General features: G+C 40.8%; 1 protein-coding gene across 1 annotated transcript; it reads left to right on the top strand.

Annotated features, from left to right (window-relative positions):
- Positions 1-13,856: 13,856 nt before the first annotated feature.
- On the top strand, positions 13,857-15,019 carry LOC147892409 (ATP-dependent Clp protease proteolytic subunit 4, chloroplastic-like). The gene is made up of 2 exons (XM_087387663.1): positions 13,857-14,279; positions 14,524-15,019. Exons 1-2 carry the CDS (start codon positions 13,927-13,929, stop codon positions 15,005-15,007), a joined length of 837 nt encoding a protein of 278 aa, XP_087243789.1. The 5' UTR covers positions 13,857-13,926; the 3' UTR covers positions 15,008-15,019.
- The last annotated feature ends 4,793 nt before the right edge of the window (positions 15,020-19,812 follow it).

The raw sequence follows: 19,812 nt of genomic DNA, 5'->3' as shown, positions 1-19,812 counted from the left end.
ACGCTCCTCAATGCAGACATGGGTCTAAAGAAGTCTCTCACCCCTGCTCACAAAAGCCCATGCTAGAGACCACGACCGCAAAAAAGGCTATACTCATAGCGGACTTGGAGGAGATTGAATCAGAGGGAGAACCACCCCTTTCTCTGCTAAAGAAGCAGATGCTCACAGCCAACTTTGTGAACTTCAAGGTATCGCTAGATCTCTCCAAACATCAAAAGTGGCTAAAGAAAATCAGTTTATTGCAGTATGCAAGCTTACCTTGGACGTCATGGAAGGCTTCCCCACATGCATTGGCACAATACGAGAGATTCCAAAGAAGTGGAGGTATGCTTGCAAAAAATGTCATGGTTTTCCCTAAAATTATAGCATAGGTCTTTCAGTAGCTACCCATTATCAATGAGGAGGTTTTGTATAAGAAGGATGTGGATTCCAACATGCAAAAAGAATTTAGGCCACCAAAGACATAAGAATTATTTTTTTATCAATAATGTTCAGGATGCGAAAAGGCGCAACAGCTTGTTTGGTATCTAGAAAGAATGCAGTTGCTAGTAAAGACAAATACTATGAGTAGAGATTCTTATGCGATGTTGAGTGCATCCAAAAAGGGGACAAAGATATCATGGGTGCATCTGCTTCACTCACAGCTTATGAGTGAGATAGCTAGAAAGGATTTGAGTGCTTCAAATGCTCATTCCAAGATAGCACCATTTATTGCTACTTTATTTGAATTCACCGACCAAATTAGTATGAGGATCCTGGAGGTGATCGTTCAGTATCGAGAGGAGTGCACCAAAGCAATGGAAGACAACCAGCATGAGAAATAAAAGGCAAATCAAGACACGCTTCAAGCTTTGGAAGATGCTCAGTACTCCAAAGATGAAGCTACTATGGCTGTGTATGGCCAATCTTTGGCAAAACGCCTATGGAATACACCCTTAGCATGAAAAGAGCTATTAGCTAGCCCAACAAAGTCCAAATCTTCCAAGAAATTAAATTAAATCCTCAGGCAAAATCCATGCTTCCAAAGACAAAGACCTAGAAAAAACCAGAGGAGAACATTGCCTGTATATTGCTCACATCACCCCAGAAGCCCCCTTCAAGACCTTTTCCCTTGTCCACAAATTGACAAACTTCTAGCAATCCCCAACACAAGATGTGACCACTTTGCCAGTAGCAAGAATAGCCTCCAACATGGAGCCAGAACAGGCCCTCATAGTCTTGCAGAACTATTTTGATAAGCAAAGAAAGGTACAGGTGCAACTGCAAAAGCAAATGCAAGAGTTGACAGAAGATAAGAAGACGGGACATGAGTATATGATTAAGTAGTCAAAAATGCAGAAGAAGTTTGACGACACTTAGTCATCGAAACTAGAGGCAATCAAGAAAGAATATGCCCAATATAGAGAAGTGAAGGACAAGCAAATCTTAAAGCTCACTGCCCAAGTGAGAGTACAAAGGGAATACCTACCAACTGTAACAACTTGGCTAGAGGAAATGAAAGCAAAATTTTTTCTTCAACTAGATCGAATGGGTGCAGCCCATACAGACTTAAATATGGAAACATTATACTAAAGGAATGAATCCATGCATTGGAAGGAGTTGAACAACAGCTCAAGGACATGGCAGAAGAGGTAGATGGAGTTTTCCTCAACTCCTCCGAAATCACAGATATGAAGAATCAGTTGATAAGGATGTCTCAAGACCTATGGTCAAATCTCAAAAAATGCATGTTCATAATTGCTCAAAGACCTTATGATACCTTTGTGTCTGCTACATATGCATATAATATCATGGCACAAGAATTAGAGACACTTCGATCTAAGGCACAAGATGCAAAACAAAGCCAGGTGCCCATGCATGATGTCACAACATTGTTTGATTTGAAAGCCCAGTTTGAGAAGCCGACTACAACACACCAGTAAAACCTGTCAAAACAGAGTTGGATGCAAAGCACACCACATTCATGGATGCCACATATAAGAACATAGAAAACACAGCAACCCCAACTGAACAAGTACTACAAAGAGGATGCGGATGAGGTAGACCCAATTGTTGCTAAGGGCATAGTAATAAACCTGAACTCCACCCACGCCATCAAAGTTCAGCTGATGGATTACTTCCAGTGAAGGGTTCGAGTCCTCCACGCAAAAAAATTTTACCACCGGGTGTGCCAAGTGTTGAGGATGATGACTCCACCCACATGGACCTCAACCAAGGAGGGTTAGTAGACCTCTAGTAAGGGGGGGGTTATAATAGCAACAAGTAGTGGATACTTTGGTAATTGTAGGGACAATTATAACTATCCCTAAGAACATGTAGTAGTGGCCTTATCCACCATCATTTCTAGGACTATGTCTGTTTTCTTATTGTTATCTGACTAAGGTTGGAATACCATCGGATGTTGTTATAAGCTAGCCATCACCTCCTCCATGAGGGTTGTCGTTGCTATTTGGTGTAAAACAAACTATACGCAATATCTCCACTTTACAAGCGATTGTCTTGGCTATTTGTATGCTTTGTACTGTCTCTTTCTTTTTCGACATTAGTCAAATTTAAGCCCGACCTTGGCATTCCCATTGCCAAGAGTGGATATGTGTAGGTGTTTTTCAGTCTTTTAAAGACACCACTAACAAGTGCAAAGATGCATTCAAGTTTATGACCATGTGCTCATGGGCCTATGGCATTGTTCTAGAGAGATCCTTGAGCTTCTTTATGGCCCTATGATCATGAGGATACTAAAAGACATCTACAACCAATCAGTGTGCTTATGACTCATGATCGCGAGTCTCTCCCTAGTCTCCCAAAGGAATACTCATGACCACATGCTCATAAGTTTCTCAGAACTTCAAAATATGTGTTCAAGTCCATGACCATGTATTTGAGAACTCATGGCATAGTTCTAGAGAGTTCCTTGACCTTGTTTACAAGCACATTATCATGAAGATACTCAAGGACATCTCCAACAAATTGGAGGGCTCACAACCGTATGGTAGTGAGTTTTTACAAGGCTGTTGGTTGCACTCTATTCTTTGCTATGTTTCTCTTTTAATTAAATTTGTAGATTTTTTCATTTAATTCTTTGCTATGTTTCTCTATTTATTAAATTTGTAGATTTTTCATTTAAAAAATAATCGGCAACTAATTCTGTGAGGAAAATATGTTTAAACAACATTATTTTTAGAAGCAAGTCTACATGAGATAGTTCTACATCTCTTGGCAGAGTAAAATTTTGATATACCATAGTTTACATGGTGTTAAAATAGTATGGAAAAGATGACCAAAAGTCACTTTTAGTATGGATTTCCATTTTGAATTTCACACTAACATTTGAGTCTCAAAATCATGGATTTTGAAAAAATGACATGAAGATAAAAGTTATAGAGCATTAGGAGAGAGAGTTGTAAATCATCTTATTGGTTTTGTCTAAGTTCTTCACCATTTAGGAGATATGGTTTCATAAGCTAGCAGAGTTATGTCATTGTTCATAAAAACAATTCAAAAAAAAAGAGAAGTAATGAGATGTTGTTTTAAGAAAATCAAGCTCCAAAAGATGTATGACCAAAGAAAAAATGTGGATCCGAGAATATGTGGAAATATCAGATCCAGACCTATGAGAGAATTCTCGATGTGGGTAGGACCAAAAGATACAATTCTAGATCTGGACTGAGATATACATGTACATATACATATACATACACATACACATACACATACACATACACATACACATACACATACACATACACATACACATACACGTACACGTACACATACACATACACGTACATTAACACATACACATACACATACACACACATACATGTACATGTACATGCACATACACATGCACATACACATGCACATACACATGCACATCCACATGCACACACACATACACATACACATACACACACATACATGTACATGTATGGATTGGAGAATATTACTTGGTGGGATTTAAAAAACATATGGATTGGACATCATGCATGTTTCAATTGTCTAGTTAGATTGACACTTTCAAAACATGATGACCAAGTACTTTGGTTGTAATTTTGTCTCTTTCACCACCTCTCTCTCATAGGTCCATTGTCTCTTAGCTAGCAACCTTTTGCTTTCTCGTGCTTGCCATAGCTTGCTTTCTTGCTTTCCCCCCAACTCCTTCTCTATGCTATAACTTGCTTTCTTGCTTTCCCCCAACTCCTTACCTATGCTATAGCTTGCTTCTTGCTTTCCCTCCACTCCTTCCTGCAACATAGCATTCATGCCCCTGAAATCAACATTCCTAATTTGGTTTAGTTGTCTTACTGCACATTTCATTTGCATTGTGGACTTTCAATACAAATAGTTTGAATTCAACCAAGGTTCCTCACGACTTCCATAGAATAGAATCCAAGTGAGATCTTATCAATTTGCTTTGGAGATACCACCTTTTTGAGTCAAGGATTAGCAACCATGCTTTCCCATTTTATTGGTGAGGGAGTTGCTTACTTGATTGAAGAATAGTGCAAAGTGTGAAAGCTCTACTCCTATATATAGATCTACGTTATTGTATATTATGAGTGGAGACTTGCCTCCTAGCTATGATGTCTCTTGTTCTCAATTTGTGTTCTAGTCGTCACTTCATCTTTGTACTGGTCACCTCTTGAATCATATAAATATCTTGCTCATCCATTGAGCATGCACTGAGGAGGTTTTGTCATAGTGTTGCAGACTTCATGAGGTTTATGGCCACAATATATATAGCAAGAAATTGCAAAAGCTAACAAACATTGACCTCCTAGAATAGGAGTGGCTAACTATGTTTAGCATTAGCCTAGAATGCCCAAGGTCTATAGAATTAAGCCCAAAAACATTCATGATGCTGACCTTCTCCAAGAATCTCACCCTCTTCCACATCTTCACACAAGCTACCACATCACCTTGCCACATCACAATGATTTGCCACCTCACCATTCTACATTTCTGCCACCTCAGCCATGTGTGCCACCACACTCGTGATATGCCACGGTGACCATTGTGCATTTATGTCACCGACTTGTTAGCTGCAGATGCAGTTGGTACACCGCCCATGAATAGAGTTGCATTATCAGGTCTACCAAGGGGATCCCCCAATAATCAATTTGGGGTTGCATTTGCGAGGCATTTTTCCCTTGAGCATTGCAAGGCTGCAAGAAATGCTACCCACAAAGGATGCTTACACTATGAATTGGGCCGGATTTGTAGAAAGTGTTGTGTGCATTAGTTGACCAATAGGGAAAGATAGAGTGTACAATCAAATGACTTCAAAAAATATAGTCTTTTTTCTAACCCCTTTGAAACCACAATAGTGGTTGAAGATATTTAGAGTGCCTCTTCGCAGGGAGGTAGCATCAATATGTTTTTTCCCAATATGATGCTGGAGAGAGTGCAATCAAAGTAGCCTCTTTCTATTTTCCTTGCCCCACTAACAATCTAGACTAGAGAGGACAAAGAAATACACATTTCTCATTATTGCAAAGGGTTGTGCTCACTACAGCTTTGGTGTTTGTGCAAAAGAATTTGTTGTTGTGTGTATGCTTGCATGTGGACATCCATACCATTACTTTTGTTTTGCAAATATATGTTTAGAAGAATCACACTGCAGTGTGGTTAGTTGCTTTAAAAAAAGCAAGTCTCTAAAATTGGGATCGCCAGTTGGTATGCCTCACTCCTTGTTTTGCTCTACTATTAGGTATTAAATAACAAGCTTTCATAGCTTTGACATTGCATGTCTAATTTTGCATGTCCTTGGGACTATTTTGCATGTGCTTTGGGACTATTTTGCATGTCCTTTGTGACTGCATTGTCACTACATGACTACTTTATGATCGATGGCTACTTTGACTACTATAACACTCTTTTCTACTTGGTTTATGACATACTACTACATTGTGCTTGATTTGTGCCTGCTTTGTATGTGCTTTATGAATGCCTTGCATGTGGTTTGTGATTGCTTTGTCAATGCTTTGACACTGGTTTGTATGTGTTATGGTATTTTTTTCTAATTGCATGACTACTTGATGCTCAATGGCTACTTTGATTGCTTTATCTTTACTCTATTTGTGATTGCTTTGCATGTACTTTACAAGTGCTTTAAATGTGTTTTGTGATGATTGCTTTGTCAACGTTTTGGTGGTGCTTTATATGTGCTTTAGTAGTGCCTTGTGACTGCACTAATTTATGGTCAATGGTTGCTTTAGCTCTAGAGACATTTGACATGCCATTGTGGTGTGACTACTTTGTGCTTGCTTTATATGTTCGTTATGATTTCCTTGCATGTGGTTTGTGACTACCATGTCCATGTCAATGCCTTGGCACTGCTTTGTATGTGTTATTGCACTACTTTGTCACTGTATGACTGCTTTGCTCTTAATGGCTACTTTGATTGCTTTATCATTGCTTTCTATTTGTGACTACTTTATTTGTGCTTTGCATGTGCTTTAGATATGCTTTGTGACTACTTTTTCAATAGTTTGGCATGTTTTGTATGTGTTTTGGCAGTGCTTTGTGACTACATTGTCATTGCATGACTACTTTATGATCAAGGGCTATTTGAATTTGCATTTGATTGCTTTATCACTACTTTCTACCTACTTTGTAACATGCCACTACATTGTGACTACTTTATATCTACATTGTATGTGCTTTGTGACTACTTTGCATGTGCTTTTTGTTTGCTCTCTCAATACTTTGTCTACTTTCTCAATACTTTGGAACTAGTTCATATTTATTTTAGTACTTCTTTGTCATTGCATGATTACTTTATGATCAATGGATACTTTGAATGTGTATTTGACTACCTTTTTGCATAGAGAGGCTGATTGTTGGATAGAGGCTAAAGGGACCACCAATGACATCTGCCTAACACTAGGGAGAAAATGATTAAAACCTTGAATAATGCTGATAAGGTTGAGAGTCTTGCAGCAAAGCAAAAGCAAGTATGATATCCATCCACATGCCACAATCCTACAAGAGGCTTTAACTTTTAGATAAGAAGTTTGGGCTATATGCTCATGTAACAAAGTGTCATGTTAAATAAGTCATCAATCCAACCAACTCAATGTATTTTGAAATCTCTAATTGTAGTCATAAGTTTTCTTCAAAATGTATTATGCATTTTCTCTATCTGAACACTTTAAAAGAGTTAACTGTACCAACATACACATTAAAAACTATTTGATTAACATATAGAAATATCATATTATCATACATAAATTTGAAGAGTTTGATAGTGTATCATAGGATCTTTTGAGAGATGTTGCTGCTTTTTACTCCTTACCTAATGACTGCCCCAAGGAAGTTAAAGGTAAGGAGACGGAATTCTAAACTTAACTAAAATATTTTCTTTCAAGTTTGTATCTTTGTGAGAAATCTTTTTATTCCAAATTTGGGAGAGTTATAGATATCTACGCATTTGCATAAACATGTATTTGAAAACTTTATGAAAGAGCAAGAGATGGAGAGATGTGACTTTATGAATAAACACGAAGCTCAATCTTGTCATGATTTGTGTAGGTGTCAAAGAATTTAGTGTTAGTCACATACGTACTTTGTGAATGCAGTAATGAACTATAATTACACAACCATTGAATTCATGTATGAAGTGTATATATTAAGCCCTTGGATCATGCACTTTTTGAATGCAATGATGCACTATAATTACTCAGCCATTGGTTCATGTACCATTTTTTTGCAAGTTCATCTATATTCCACTTATGCTAATAGCTTGGTGTGTCTCATAATAGTTACAAAGTACTAACAGAGCACATACAGAGCAGCTACTCAGCACTCACATAGCTTTCACAAAGCACTACCAACAAGCAATTACATAGTAGTCACAAAGTACTCACATAATAATCACAAAGCACTACCAAGTAGTCACAAAGCACTACCATGTAATTATAAAGCAATACCGAGCAGTTGCCCAATAGTCACAAAGCACTACAAGCAGTCTCATAATAGCACAAAGCACTGACAAAGCATTCACATATTTTCATGATTAGCATTCATGTTCTCTTAGCATTTGCAACATACTCAATTTAGAAATTCATCAAATGAATTTCCAATTAGCTTTCTCAATGGAGATTCAAAAGAGAAATATATATGAATAACCCCCTAGATTTATGGTCTTATAAAGGCACACTTGATTTGCAAGCTTCATTGAGCTCTCTATGGCTTAAAACAAGCTTCACATGCCTAGTATCTCAAGATCTACTCTCTCCATAAATCACATGGGTTTCTTTCTTACTTCTTTGACCCAAACTTATATGTAAAGAGATCTATTTATCATTATTGTAGCACATTGACCCATCTAATATGTTATAACTTGTGGCGCATTAATATATTAAAAATGGCACATTAGAGATTTAGAAACCTATTTTAGATTATTAAACCCATATTAACCCATCTAATATGTTCCAACATGTGGCCCTATTTTAAATTATTAAACTTATATTAACCCATATAATATGTTCTAACTTGTGGCGCATTAATATATTAAAAATAGATTTAAGAACTTACTTAAAACTCTTTAAATGATTTATATTAATCTAACTTAAATCTACATTAACCTAACGTTAACCTAGCTTAAATTTACATTAACTTAGAACATAAGTTCACATAAGCTCCAACATGTGGCATGGCCTCTCCCCCAAATGTGGCGTGCACCACATGTGGGCCTCCTAAGCCTTGGGCCTCCCAAGCCTCTCCCTCCGTGCCCCTCCCCGGCACCGCTCCCTCCCTACCCATCCCCTCCACCCCTTAGTTGCCCCTCCTCTCTGTCCTTTACTACTCGCACCATCCCTTTGCTTTGCCCTTGGTACCCTTGCCACCCCTCTTAAGAATCAAGCCCTCCTTTTTGTTGCCAGAGAGAGAAGATAGAGAAAGTGGAGAAGAAAGAGGGAGGAGAGGGAGCTATACTAGGAAGAGGGTGCTTGCAAAGGAGACACCAAGGAGGGAGGAGGGAAAGAGAGGAGCCATGCCAAACCATGCAAATGGGAGGACTCTAGCCAAAAGCTATGGGGATGGGAGGAGGGGAGGGCCAAGGATGGTGGGAGGGGAGCCAGAGCTGAGTGAGAGGGAGGAGGGGAGGGCTATGGATCTTCAAAGGGGAGGGCTATAGATGGGAGGGGAGTAGAGACGTGCAAGAGATTTAAGAACTTACTTAAAAGTATTTAAGTACAATCATTAGTTGGAAGATAACTTTCCATATGAAAGTTTGATGCTCACAGTTGTTTGCCTAAATATATGGCTAGGATATTCTCTGCACCGCCACAAATATTATTGGGAATTACCTTACAAAGCCATCCCTTGCTATAGGGTTACATAAAAATGGGCTATGAAGTACCTTAACGGCACTAAAGATCATAAAATTCTTTATCAATGACAAACACCTTCATCTCTTTTCATCATTGTCTATGATAGAATTTCTTCTTTACTATTGGATATTCTTTTTAATTGGATGGGTAAGAAACAACATTGTGTTGTTCTATTGAGCACGGAAGAAGATAATATTGTGACTTACCATGGGAGTTGATTTGACTATGACAACTTGTTTTAAATTTTGGTTATCCTCCATCCTCAAGCACTACTCAGATGTCATAATCAAATGTTATCAGCCTTCTTAAAGTTTATATTCAGCACAATAGAACAAAACATATTGTTGTCCAATATCACCATGTTTGACATGTAGTCCAAAAAGGGTCCACCATGTTTGAATATTGTCCAACAAGAGACTATTTGGTAGAAGAACTCATATGACAATTATAAAGCATTACCAAGCAGCCACAAAGCACTATCAAGTAGTCTTTGAATAGTATAAAGCACTACAAGGTAGTCTCATAACAATCACAAAGCACTAAAAGGCTCTCACAAAGTGTTCACAAAACACTCACTAGCTTTCACTGTTATGAGACTGACAGTCACAAAGCACTTCCAAGTAGTCACAAAGCACTACCAAGAGGAGATATCAAGAATGGTGTAAATTGAACCATGACGATACTATTCATGAGAAACCCTAAAGGTGAGGATGCAGACATGTAATTCTATTCACCTAACCCTAAAGGTGAGCATGCGGATGTGTAATTCTCTTCGTAATACATTGTAGTGCACATTTAATCATCTTGTGCACTCCTCTTTTCCACTCTATCTTCTCCAACAAACCACATCTTGAAACCCTCTTTCAGCGTGGATGGAAAGAACATGAGATACATAATCTCTCGTCCCACTCCTTTGGACTTACATGTGTACAAAAACCCTAAACCTAACCTAACACTAAAGGTGAGCATGCATATATGTAATTTTATTGATAATACAATGTAGTGCATGCTTAATCATCTTGTGCACTCGTCTTTCTCACTCTCTCTATCTCCTTTAACAAACCACATCTCGACACCCCCTGCCAATGTGGATGGAAAGAGCAAAGATAAATATTTTTTTGTCCCACTCCTTTGGACTTATATGTGCACAAAAATCTTGGTCGTCAATGTCCTCTGTCACAAGGCCACCTTGAAATGAGGTGCTTTGGCTATAGCCTTTGTAAGAAATTGAGAGTTATATTAGCCATAATCATAGATCCATTGATTGGTTATGGTGAGGCATGAAATGAGAGGTGTAGACAGCGCTTTCAAATGTAGCTTAAAAGGCTGGGTCTAGGGGGTTCTCCTAGGCCTCTGCACAATAATTGAAGGTGCAAATGGAAGGCACTCAAGAGGTCATGGGGGAAGGGTTAAGCCAAGGACACATGGCACACCAAAAGGATTCCACATGGTGGGCATTGTGCATGGGGGAGGTTTCTATAGAGAGCTCCACTTGAGAAGGAATGAGAGAGAGAGAGAGAGAGAGAGAGAGAGAGAGAGAACTCAGTTGAGAGATCATATATGCTATAGAAGGGAGCACTCTAGAGATAGATGGATGGGTGGTAAATTTACTTGCAACCCCCTTTGTTTGCTTGGATGTATCATTAGTATTAGAGCTGGCTGATGCGATGACCACGAAGCTAATGATCACGAACCAACTTCTAGAAATAAACTTTTGGGCTGCACTCAATGTGTGCGATTGCCTATTGAGAACACCTACAAGTTTGGTTATCCCAAATTATTTCCCCGAGAACATCTATGGGTTTGGCCCTGCATGGAAGGACATTGGCTACAGTTTAGCTTAGATCAAGATCTACAAAGCGAGGAAAAGGCTATGCCCATGCCACAAATTGCAGAGAAGCAAATTATTTTTCTACATTCCAACCCCATTCTTCCACACCAATTCACCACAACCTAATTGTAGGTCGATTATGATCACTTAAAATAGTATTGCACTAAAGATTGTTATCCTTTCATATGACTAATCACAAATAAGACAAAGAAACCACGATGAAGGTTGAAGGCATTCACTAGTTTGAAGCACTAAAAAACATGGTATAGCCTTAAGAAAGAAATAACGAGTAAGAAGAGGAAACAAAAGAAAGAAGTAGCTAGTCATGAAAGAAGAGATTAGAATGCATTGTGGTGTGACATCCTTTGTGATCTACAAACAAATATTGAGGCAAAGAAAGCAAAGCTCCCTAAAGTTCCATTGTTTGGCAAAGTTGTATGTTTATTGCTACTGCCACCCGTATCTAGGCAAAACTTGAATGAAAGCAGGTGATGATGCGACAATCTATAGAGAAAGAAGAAAATACTTAGAAGCCATATCATACTAAGGAGGTTAAAAGAACTTAGCAAAAAAGCCACGTCATCCTTTATTTTTTCCCCCTCCCCAAGGATTTCTATAACCCTCAAAGCTTTCAAGTCCTTAGCCTTGCCTATTTCAAAGGAAGGGACTCAAAATTGAAAGGATTGACTTTGGAGATCAACTCATTGATGAAGTGATTTTAAAGAGAGAGATTAAAAGCAAAGATTGCAAAGTAAAAGAGTGAGTCAACTTCAAATTCAAAATCATACCTCAAACAAATAACAAGGAAGTAGACATCACATTTTTATCACTGTTATCAACCTTTTTGCTTTATAATATTTGGAAAGTTCTCATTCGCATAATGACAAGCCTAGAGAGAGATGAAATGATTTGTGAGAGTGAAGAAAGGGCAAGGAAAGGAAAGGGCATTGCTGAAGTGCAAAAACATGAGGAAACTAAGGATTTGAAGGATTTGGATTATGGTGACTATGAAATTCTGTACTTGGAATTTGCAAAACTAGAAACCCAAACCCAAAATATAAAAACATGATTGGAGTCTATTAGTAACCACATGTTGCTCTGCTAATTCATCTGGGACTTGCTAGGGGTAAAAGTCTCTCATAAAAAACTCTAACCAAATTCATCTCAAGTTATCCGATTCTCAATTAGTAACTCCTGTTATAAAATCACTGACTCCCACATGTCAAATTGAGGCATCCACCTCTTGTCTTATGGTGGACAAGTCTTAAAGAAACCGATAGAATCCAAAGTATTAGGCTGAGCTTTCTTGAAAAGAATTTTTACTTGAAAATGAGTTGCAAAGGGCATGAGAAGTGTGGGATAAATATAGCATGGAGCAAAACTACTTTGGTCCAATAAATAGCTAATTATAGGAAGACAGTCCTTAAGTTAAAAGGGATTGATGAATTCCAAAAGATACAAGGATTTGTGACGGGTTTAGAAGGTAGCTAAAAGGTTGAGGTGAGGAGAAATTCTCCTAAAACCTTTGAGGAGGCCATTAATTATGCCCAAATATATGATGATACGAAGGGGAAATCTAGAGTTGGAACTTTGAATAATATTGGTTTTGTTCCAAGCTTCAATAAATTTCCTAATATAAAAAGGAAGGGGCAACTTAAGAAGGAGGAGGTTTCTCATGCACCACCCAAGAAACCTTAAACACAAATGTATCCTCTTCTAAAAATAAATATGCAGGAGTTAAAGCCCCAAATAAACCTCCACAAAAACAAGTATATGTGGTGCAGGTATTATTGCTTAAAGGTACTCAAAAGTATATTGAGATAGAGGTTAAACATGAGGATAACACCCGTATGTGTTGCCTATCATTGGCAAGGTGGTAGCCCACTTTTTTTTCCTCACATGATTTAATGAAGATGAATGGAAATATCAAGGGGCAAAAAGTAAGGATTATGGTCGATCGTAGTGCCACAAATAATTTCTTAAGCTATGTATCTATTAGTTAAGAATTGAATTTTCTCGAGAGTCCAAGTGCCCATAAATATGTAGTCTCTGTGGAAAAGGGTAGTGATAAAAAGGTTTAGGACACCATGATACATGGTGTATTAGGTGGATATTCAAGGATATCAAGATGCCTTGGACTTTCAAATTATGCATCACAACATAACAAATGTGTTGTTGGTCAAGAATGGTTAGGGCATCGCTTATAGGAGAGTTATTTAAAGAACTCTAGCATTTAAATGGTACAATCTTCTAGATTTAGGGAGAAAATGATTGACTTGATTCTCCACTTATTTGTTCAATGGAATTGGAATGACTTTTACACTAACAAGAATGCGAGGTACATAACTACTGTGAGCTTACTTTTGTTGTTTAATTTATTCCTTTGCATGTAAAATAAGTAAAATGTTTCTTGATGTTGTTAAAAAGCATAAATCTTACTTCAATAATATAATGGTTGAATTTAAATATGTTTTTATGCTTGATTTGCAAAGAGAAGATAGCTATATTTGCTGGATCTACTCTTGTTAACCCCCATATAGATATCTTTAGGTGCAAATAAGGGAGGAGGATGTCCGTATGGTGTTGGCACTACCAATTTAGTGTAATGCCATTTGGTTTAAACCAATGCTCTTGAAGAGTGTCTTGAGGCCATATTTAGAAACCTTTACTCTAGCATTGTTGAGAAACAAGCAGTGAGGGAGTAAGCCCAGGTACTACTTAAGAGAAGCTGGAGCACCTGCTGTCATAGTAGTGAGTGGTATGATGATGGCGTGGTGGCTGCAACGCCCGCCGCCCTCTCCAGCGTCCTCTACAACAATAGCACCATCTCTCCCCTCTCTTTGCTCCCCCTCGCCCTCTTCCCGTCGTCCTTTTAGGTCTCCTCCTTCTGCCCTTTCTTCCTCGCTTTTTGCCACCCAGGCCCCTGCCCCTGCCCAGCGGGCCGCTGAAGCTGACGTCATGGGCCTTCTCCTTCGCCAACGCATCGTTTTCCTTGGTTACAACCTCGATGACATGGTTGCTGATGCGATTATTAGCCAGTTGTTGCTTCTCGACGCCCAGGACCCTAGCAAGGACATCCGTCTTTTCATCAACAGTACTGGTGGATCTCTAAGGTTTGCTTCGAAGTTGTGCTCTATTATGCAAAGATGATGCTTTGCTTCTTCTGCCCACTTTGCTACTCTCGTTGACCTGAAATCTGGCTTGCTGGAACACCTAAAAAGGAAATTACGAGAGGCAGCCGAGGTAGGATAATATGAGCATTCAGTTTCAAGTCTGCCAAGTATGACGAAAGAACAGAAGCTCGTCAATTGCCTGATGATAATCTTTAATTTATGGTACCGTGCTCGAACTGTGCAGTGCCGCAATGGGCGTTTTTGACGCGATTCAGCTCTGTCGTGCACCTGTCTCTACCATAGCTTTTGGCATAGCTGCATCAACAGCTGCCATAGTGCTAGCAGCAGGTTCGAAGGGAAAACGGTTTGCAATGCCGAACGCAAGAATTATGATGCATCAGCCAATGGGGGGTGCTAGTGGTCAAGCCATTGACGTGGAGATTCAAGCGAAGGAGATAATGTATCATAAGACCAACATTACACGTATTATTGCGCAGATTACTGGTCGAACTTTCGAACAAGTTGAGAAAGACCTTGATCGAGATCGCTTCATGTCACCTATGGAGGCTGTGGAATATGGACTCTTAGATGATGTGATTGACAAGGAAAAAATGGTTCCTCTTGCTCCTATGCTAGAAAAGGTTTTGCGCAGGTCAGACTATAAAGACGCAGAGAAGGACCCTCGCAAATTTTTGATACCTATCATTCCAGACGATGAAATATATTAGAAGTTTGAATTATAGCTGCACAATGCTCAAGCCTTTCTTTTCATTCATGAAAGATATCAATAAAGCGGCCTTATTTTATATCTTCTGCTTCTAAACTACTTGTGAGAACTTTCACTTCATAGGTTGATCCGTGGAGCTTTGTACTTGTACATAAATATTTTCTGATAAGGGGCAAACTAAGGCTCAACTTTTCACCTCTGAATGTACGGGTAAATCATTTAGGAGCCCTGCAGCTTTTGGAATGCAGGTGCAACATCTGCTTGGGTTCTGGTAAGATCAGAAGCATCGCTTTGCTTCATGATTCTCATTTTTCCTTCGGTGCAAGGCTCAAGCCCTGGTCTGTTTTTCACCTGCTTTCGATAGATCTATGACACCGTAAGAAAAATTTTGGGCATCCCAATCCTTCAATAGAAGTTGATAACTTTGCACCTCTTCGCTTAGCTTTGCAAATATGTGCTCATATGGATCCTTGAAATTTGAAGAATTTACACTAGCTTAACAAGCATTTATTTACTATCCGATCTAGCAGGTGGTTCTCATTTACAGAAGGTGCTTTAAACAAGTCTCTCTCCTGATTTTCTTACCCGAGTCAGTAGCTACGGCTCAAGGGCTATTGGAGATACAGTGAAGACATTCAAAATATTTCTAGCATGTTAGATACTTTTTTATTGGAATGTTCATATTCTATTAGCACTCCCTTTTGGTATTAATACTTTTAGCCCTTTTTTACTACTTTGCAACAAGGAGAGACCATGTCTTGGAGCTTTATTCATCTACAATGGTCCAGTACCACAGTGAAAGATGAGTGGAACTATTCTGGACTCAGTGAAGCCCTCGTTGGCTGCTTAGCTGCCCATCAGTACTCACGTTCTTCCTGCTAGGTGTTCCTGTTTTCTTCTTCATAGCTCCCCCAGATGGATGCACAGTGGACTGACTCAATGTGTTGTCATGCTGCATCTGTTGGAATGGTCACCTCCCCATCTGTAAGCCCCCATATGAGGAGAGCATGGGGGAGGTAGACCTGGAGATTATGGGGCTGCCACATGGGCAGCACATGAGCTGTCATGTGGACAGCACAAGAGACCTTGTGCAGGAGAGATGGCAGGGGCATGAAGCCCTGGATCTGACCTGGCAAGACGGAATTGCAGAGTAGGCGTACGGGCTGCAACAGTGCCCTATGAAGGGTGCGATGACATCAGCAGTGTGTACGGAACTGTACAGCGCTGGAGAAGGGCCTGGCACAGGCACAACATGGCAGGGGTTACCAGCAGCCTGGTCGGCCAGGTATAGGGCTGGTTCAAGCCAGCCTACCATGCCTAGAAAATGGCAGGGCAGAAGGGGGCTGGACCCTGCATATATAAGAGGGCATCAGCCCTTGAAGTGACGGCCAAAAGCTCTAGTTTTGTGTTCCAGGGGCCCTGGTTATGAGAGCCCTTTTAGGGCGGTTTTGCAGTAGCCTGATCGGCCTGTTTGGGTCGGCCAGATTGAGGCTGCTGGTTAGTTTCTCCAAGGGGCCCTTGAGGGCCTATATAAGGAGAGGCCTCAGGCCTCATTTGATATCCAGCCAAGCAGCTTTGGGAGAAGCAGAAAGGAGCAGCACATCCACCATCCTTGGGCCTCTACACAGGAAGTGAAGGAGAGACGCGTTGCTGTAGACTTAGCTCCAGGGAGAGGCTGAACCTAGACTGTCTTCTAGGGCAGAAGGCTGCTGAGATCACAAGCAGTTTGGAGCAGTGGAGCAGCTATCTTGGAGCCTACATTTAGGAGGACCAAGGGGACCGGTGTGCTGCAGACAAAGCTTGGCAGGGGTTGCCCACCTAGGCTGACTCACAGGCAGTAAGGTAGAGAAGAACACACTAGACAAAGAGTCTGCAAACGCTCGAGGTGGAGCACGCGGGCTTAGAGATCTAGAAGTGCTTGACATCTAGTAGGAGAACTTTTGGTATTGTATCGTGTCCTATTTTGTGGACGGACGAAAATATAAAGAGTTGCTTGTATATTTGTTTTTGAGCATTGTCTATTTACTGGCTTGCATATCTATGCACATTAAGTTAAGAAGTTTGTGATTCCACACCCCACACACACATTGTGTGAGCTCCTAGGCATTACTATAAGTCTTCCGCTGTGCGTACCCTCTGTTGGGTAATTTCTAACATGGTATCAGAGCCCAAGTAGGAGGCTCATAGGTGTGGGAGCCTAAAGGCCCCCAACCTTGCTGAAGGACGACCTTGATTCAAAAACTCTTGGGAATCGACTTCCACGACTGGAGGACAATGCCCTTGCGAGGAGGGTGACTCAGGTTCAGTCAGGTGCGTTTAAAGTTCGTAGTCCAGGTTATTTGGAGATGTTCTTTTGTTGCAGACCTTGCCAAAGGAAGGACGGGATGAAACAAACCTTCTGAGCATAGTGCCTGGAAGACTCAGGTTGTTCACTCATTATGAGGGGGACAACTGAAAGATCGTGATGGTTGGATTTGCTTGAGTTCAAAGGCAAGAACGTGATTGAAGAAGGTGGTGCCAGGTCGTGCTATTAGAGATGGACCTATGTACTAGGATGTTGTGCCGAAGCAGAACCAAACCTGGTGGAGCAGGAGCCACTAGACGACATCGGAAAGTTCAAGAGGACTACGACCAAGGAGTTACTGGAGCATCTTCATCGACGTGTTGGCATTGGGCCTGGATGTGTCGGTGAGAGGGGGTGTTGGAATGGTCACCTTCCCATCTGTAAGCCCCCGTATGAGGAGAGCATGGGGGAGGTAGACCTGGAGATTATGGGGCTGCCACATGCACAGCACAAGAGCTGTCATGTGGACAGCACAAGAGACCTTGTGCAGGAGAGATGACAGGGGCATGAAGCCCTAGATCTGACCTGGCAAGACGGAATTGCTGAGCAAGCGTACGGACTGCAGCAGGGCCCTATGAAGGGTGCGATGACATCAGCAGTGTGTACGGAACTGTATGGCGCTGGAGAAGGGCCTGGTAGAGGCGCAACATGGCGGGGGGTACCAGCAGCCTGATCGACCAGGTACAGGGCTGGTAGGGCTGGTTCCAGCCAGCCTACCATGCCTAGAAAATAGCAGGGCAGAAGGGGGCTGGACCCTGCATATATAAGAGGGCATCAGCCCTTGAAGTGAGGGCTAAAAGCCCTAGTTTTGTGGGCCAGGGGCCCTGGTTATGAGAGCCCTTTTAGGGCGGTCTTGCAGCAGCCTGGTTGGGCTGTTTGGGTCGGCCAGATTGAGGCTGCTGGTCGGTTTCTACAAGGGGCCCTTGAGGGCCTATAAAAGGAGAGGCCTCATGCCTCATTTGATATCCAGCCAAGCAGCTTTGGGAGGAGCAGAAAGGAGCAGCACATCCACCATCCTTGGGCCTCTACACAGGAAATGAAGGAGAGAGGTGTTGCTGCAGACTTAGCTCCAGGGAGAGGCTGAACCTCGACTGTCTTCTAGGGCAGAAGGTTGCTGAGATCATCATCTTCTGGAGCAGCCATTCACAAGCAGTTTGGAGCAGTGGAGCAGCTATCTTGGAGCCTACATTCAGGAGGACCAAGGGGACTTGTGTGCTGCAGACAAAGCTTGGCAGGGGCTGCCCACCTAGGCTGATTCACAGGCAGTAAGGTGGAGAAGAACACACTAGACAGAGAGTCTACAAACGCTCGAGGTGGAGCATGCGGGCTCAAGAGATCTAGAAGTGCTTTGACATTAAGTAGGAGAACCTTTTGGTATTGTATCCTGTCCTACTTTTTGGACAGACGGAAATATTAAGAGTTGCTTCTATGTTTGTTTTCGATCATTGTCTATTTAGTGGCTTGCACATCTATGCACATTAAGTTAAGAAGTTTGTGATTCCACACCCCACAGGCACACTGTGTGAGCTCCTAGGCAATACTATAAGTCTTCGGCTGTGCATACCCTTTGTTGGGTAATTTCTAACAGTATCACCACCTAGTAACATGTTTATATGTTTTTGCTAGGTATAGGACACAATACAGGTTTGTTTCCGAGGGCTTCAAGGTATGTACGTTTACTGATAACAGGGCTCTTATACATGGGCTCTCGTTTGAGTTAGTGACATCCTAGGTTGTGTTGTTATGCCATATCACCACCTAGTAACATAGTAACATATTTTTATGTTTTTGCTAGGTATAGGAAACAATACATTGTTTGTTTCTGAGGGACTTCAAGGTGTGTAAGTTTACTGATCACAGGGCTATTATACTTGGTTTCTTGTTTTAGTTAGTGGCATCCTCTTGCTAAACTTTTGGACAGTCCTAGATAAGTCTCTAAGGGGAGGGGTCTTGAGGACCTGGCTGCTTAAACCAGCCCTTGTATGTTTTTTAATGATATAGGTCTTACACTGCTAAGTAATGAGGTGAACTTTCGGGATGTACACTGTTGAACATTCTGAAGGCAGGAATTGGATTGGTAGATAATTTGCTTGGATCTTTATTTTTTATGTGTGTGTGTGTGTGTCTCTCTCTCTCTCTCTCTCTGTTTTTCTCCCTCTGTTTTTCTCCCTCCTATTTGACCTCTCCTTCAGGGTTTCAGAGCTTGTAGCCAGAGATGGGTATTTCATTCTGTAGTAATCAATTTTTGTGCGCAGCATTATTGATCCACTTGAGATTGTGTGAAGGGCATCAGGGTGTACTCTCTCTCTCTCTCTCTCTCTCTCTCTCTCTCTCTCTCTCAAAACTGCCCTTCTCCTTTTTCTTCCTTCTGTTGAACCTCTCATTCAGGGTTTCAGAGCTTGTAGCTATAGCTTGATATTTCATTCTGTTGAAATTAATTTGTAATGTGCTGGATATGCAAC

The sequence above is a fragment of the Dipteris shenzhenensis genome, chromosome 16 (assembly GCF_047967505.1).
Source record: "Dipteris shenzhenensis isolate YYH24624 ecotype China chromosome 16, Dip_SZ_1.0, whole genome shotgun sequence".
NCBI lineage: Eukaryota > Viridiplantae > Streptophyta > Polypodiopsida > Gleicheniales > Dipteridaceae > Dipteris > Dipteris shenzhenensis.
This window is presented reverse-complemented; position numbering and strand designations above follow the sequence as displayed.

What these genes read in the sequence shown, in the direction of transcription:
- LOC147892409 (XM_087387663.1), top strand. Translation starts at nt 13,927, where the DNA reads ATGATGATGGCGTGGTGGCTGCAACGCCCGCCGCCCTCTCCAGCGTCC. An exon ending in AGTACTGGTGGATCTCTAAG is followed by an intron (nt 14,280 to 14,523) that starts GTTTGCTTCGAA and finishes CGAACTGTGCAG; the next exon opens with TGCCGCAATGGGCGTTTTTG.